The sequence below is a fragment of the Camelus bactrianus genome, chromosome 30, assembly GCF_048773025.1.
Source record: "Camelus bactrianus isolate YW-2024 breed Bactrian camel chromosome 30, ASM4877302v1, whole genome shotgun sequence".
NCBI classification, from domain to species: domain Eukaryota; kingdom Metazoa; phylum Chordata; class Mammalia; order Artiodactyla; family Camelidae; genus Camelus; species Camelus bactrianus.
In genome coordinates this window covers 18,566,160-18,567,833 of record NC_133568.1, presented here as the reverse complement: position 1 = coordinate 18,567,833, position 1,674 = coordinate 18,566,160, and the positions used below count along the sequence as shown (strand labels likewise).

The following is a 1,674-nucleotide window of genomic DNA, read 5'->3' as shown; positions in this document are numbered from 1 at the left end:
TTCATCTCCCAATAGCACAGCCGCCACTAGGAAAATTATTTTGAAAAGACCTGAATGCATGAGACTGAAGTTAAAGTGAAGGTGAGAACAAAAAGAGCAAACAGCAGACTGGACTGTGAATGAGCAGCCTGAAGCCTAAGATTTCAAAGTGATGGTGATCAGAGTGGTACCTGAAAGAGACTGAAAACTCCATTTCAAGCTTTGGAGCACGTGACTTTTATTCACAGCAGGCGTGCCAGTTTCAGCCTCGCCACTTTCAGACAGATAAAGACCTGGGGGATTTCACTGACGCTCCCTGACCCAGGAGGTTCGAGCCATTCACTGGGGACCTGAATCCACTTGGCGCAGGATGAACTCTACCCATCGCCATGGGATGCACACTTCCCTCCACTTTTGGAACCGCAGCACCTACGGACTGCACAGCAATGCCAGTGAGTCCCTGGGCAAAGGCTACTCTGATGGAGGGTGCTACGAGCAACTTTTTGTCTCTCCGGAGGTGTTTGTGACTCTGGGTGTCATAAGCTTGTTGGAGAATATCCTGGTGATTGTGGCAATAGCCAAGAACAAGAATCTGCACTCACCCATGTACTTTTTCATCTGCAGCCTGGCCGTGGCTGATATGTTGGTGAGTGTTTCCAATGGGTCAGAGACCATTGTCATCACCCTGCTAAACAGCACAGACACGGACACACAAAGCTTCACGGTGAATATTGATAATGTCATTGACTCAGTGATCTGTAGCTCCTTGCTTGCATCGATCTGCAGCCTGCTTTCGATTGCAGTGGACAGGTACTTCACTATCTTTTACGCTCTCCAGTATCACAACATAATGACGGTTAAGCGGGTTGGGATCATCATCAGCTGTATCTGGGCAGCGTGCACGGTGTCGGGTGTTCTGTTCATCATTTACTCAGACAGCAGTGCTGTTATCATCTGCCTCATCACCATGTTCTTCACCATGCTGGCTCTCATGGCTTCCCTCTATGTCCACATGTTCCTCATGGCCAGACTTCACATTAAGAGGATCGCCGTCCTCCCCGGCACTGGCACCATCCGCCAAGGTGCCAACATGAAGGGGGCGATTACCTTGACCATACTGATTGGGGTCTTTGTTGTCTGCTGGGCCCCCTTCTTCCTGCATTTAATATTCTACATCTCCTGTCCCCAGAATCCATACTGTGTGTGCTTCATGTCTCACTTTAACTTGTATCTCATTCTGATCATGTGCAATTCCATCATTGATCCTCTAATCTATGCACTCCGGAGCCAAGAACTGAGGAAAACCTTCAAAGAGATCATCTGCTGCTATCCCCTAGGTGGCCTGTGTGATCTGTCTGGCAGATATTAAACGGGGACAGTGGAGATGCTAAAAACACGCATAAGAGACTTTCATTCTTGTACAACCTGAACAGTGTGCTTCTGCAACAGCTTTTTCTTCTGTGTAAGGCACCGGCTGAGAAACTCTATTGTGCAAATTTAAGTCTATAATTTTTGATGTGAAAAAAAATGCCCGGTCTCGGTGTATATTTAATGTCATGCTACTTTCTGACTGTAAAATGTTAATCCATTTTACCGGCTGTAGGCACTCTGGATTTATAAAAAAGAAAGAAGCCCTTATGAAAAGTTTAACACTGTTTCTTTCTTGTTATTCACAAGGATTTGATACTTTGCTTG

The 1,674-nt window shown here is 46.3% G+C and overlaps 1 protein-coding gene across 1 annotated transcript; it reads left to right on the top strand.

Moving 5' to 3' along the window:
• The first annotated feature begins 349 nt into the window (after window positions 1-349).
• MC4R (melanocortin 4 receptor) lies at window positions 350-1,348 on the top strand. The gene has a single exon (XM_010961289.2). It carries the CDS (start codon window positions 350-352, stop codon window positions 1,346-1,348), a length of 999 nt encoding a protein of 332 aa, XP_010959591.1.
• Window positions 1,349-1,674: the final 326 nt, after the last annotated feature.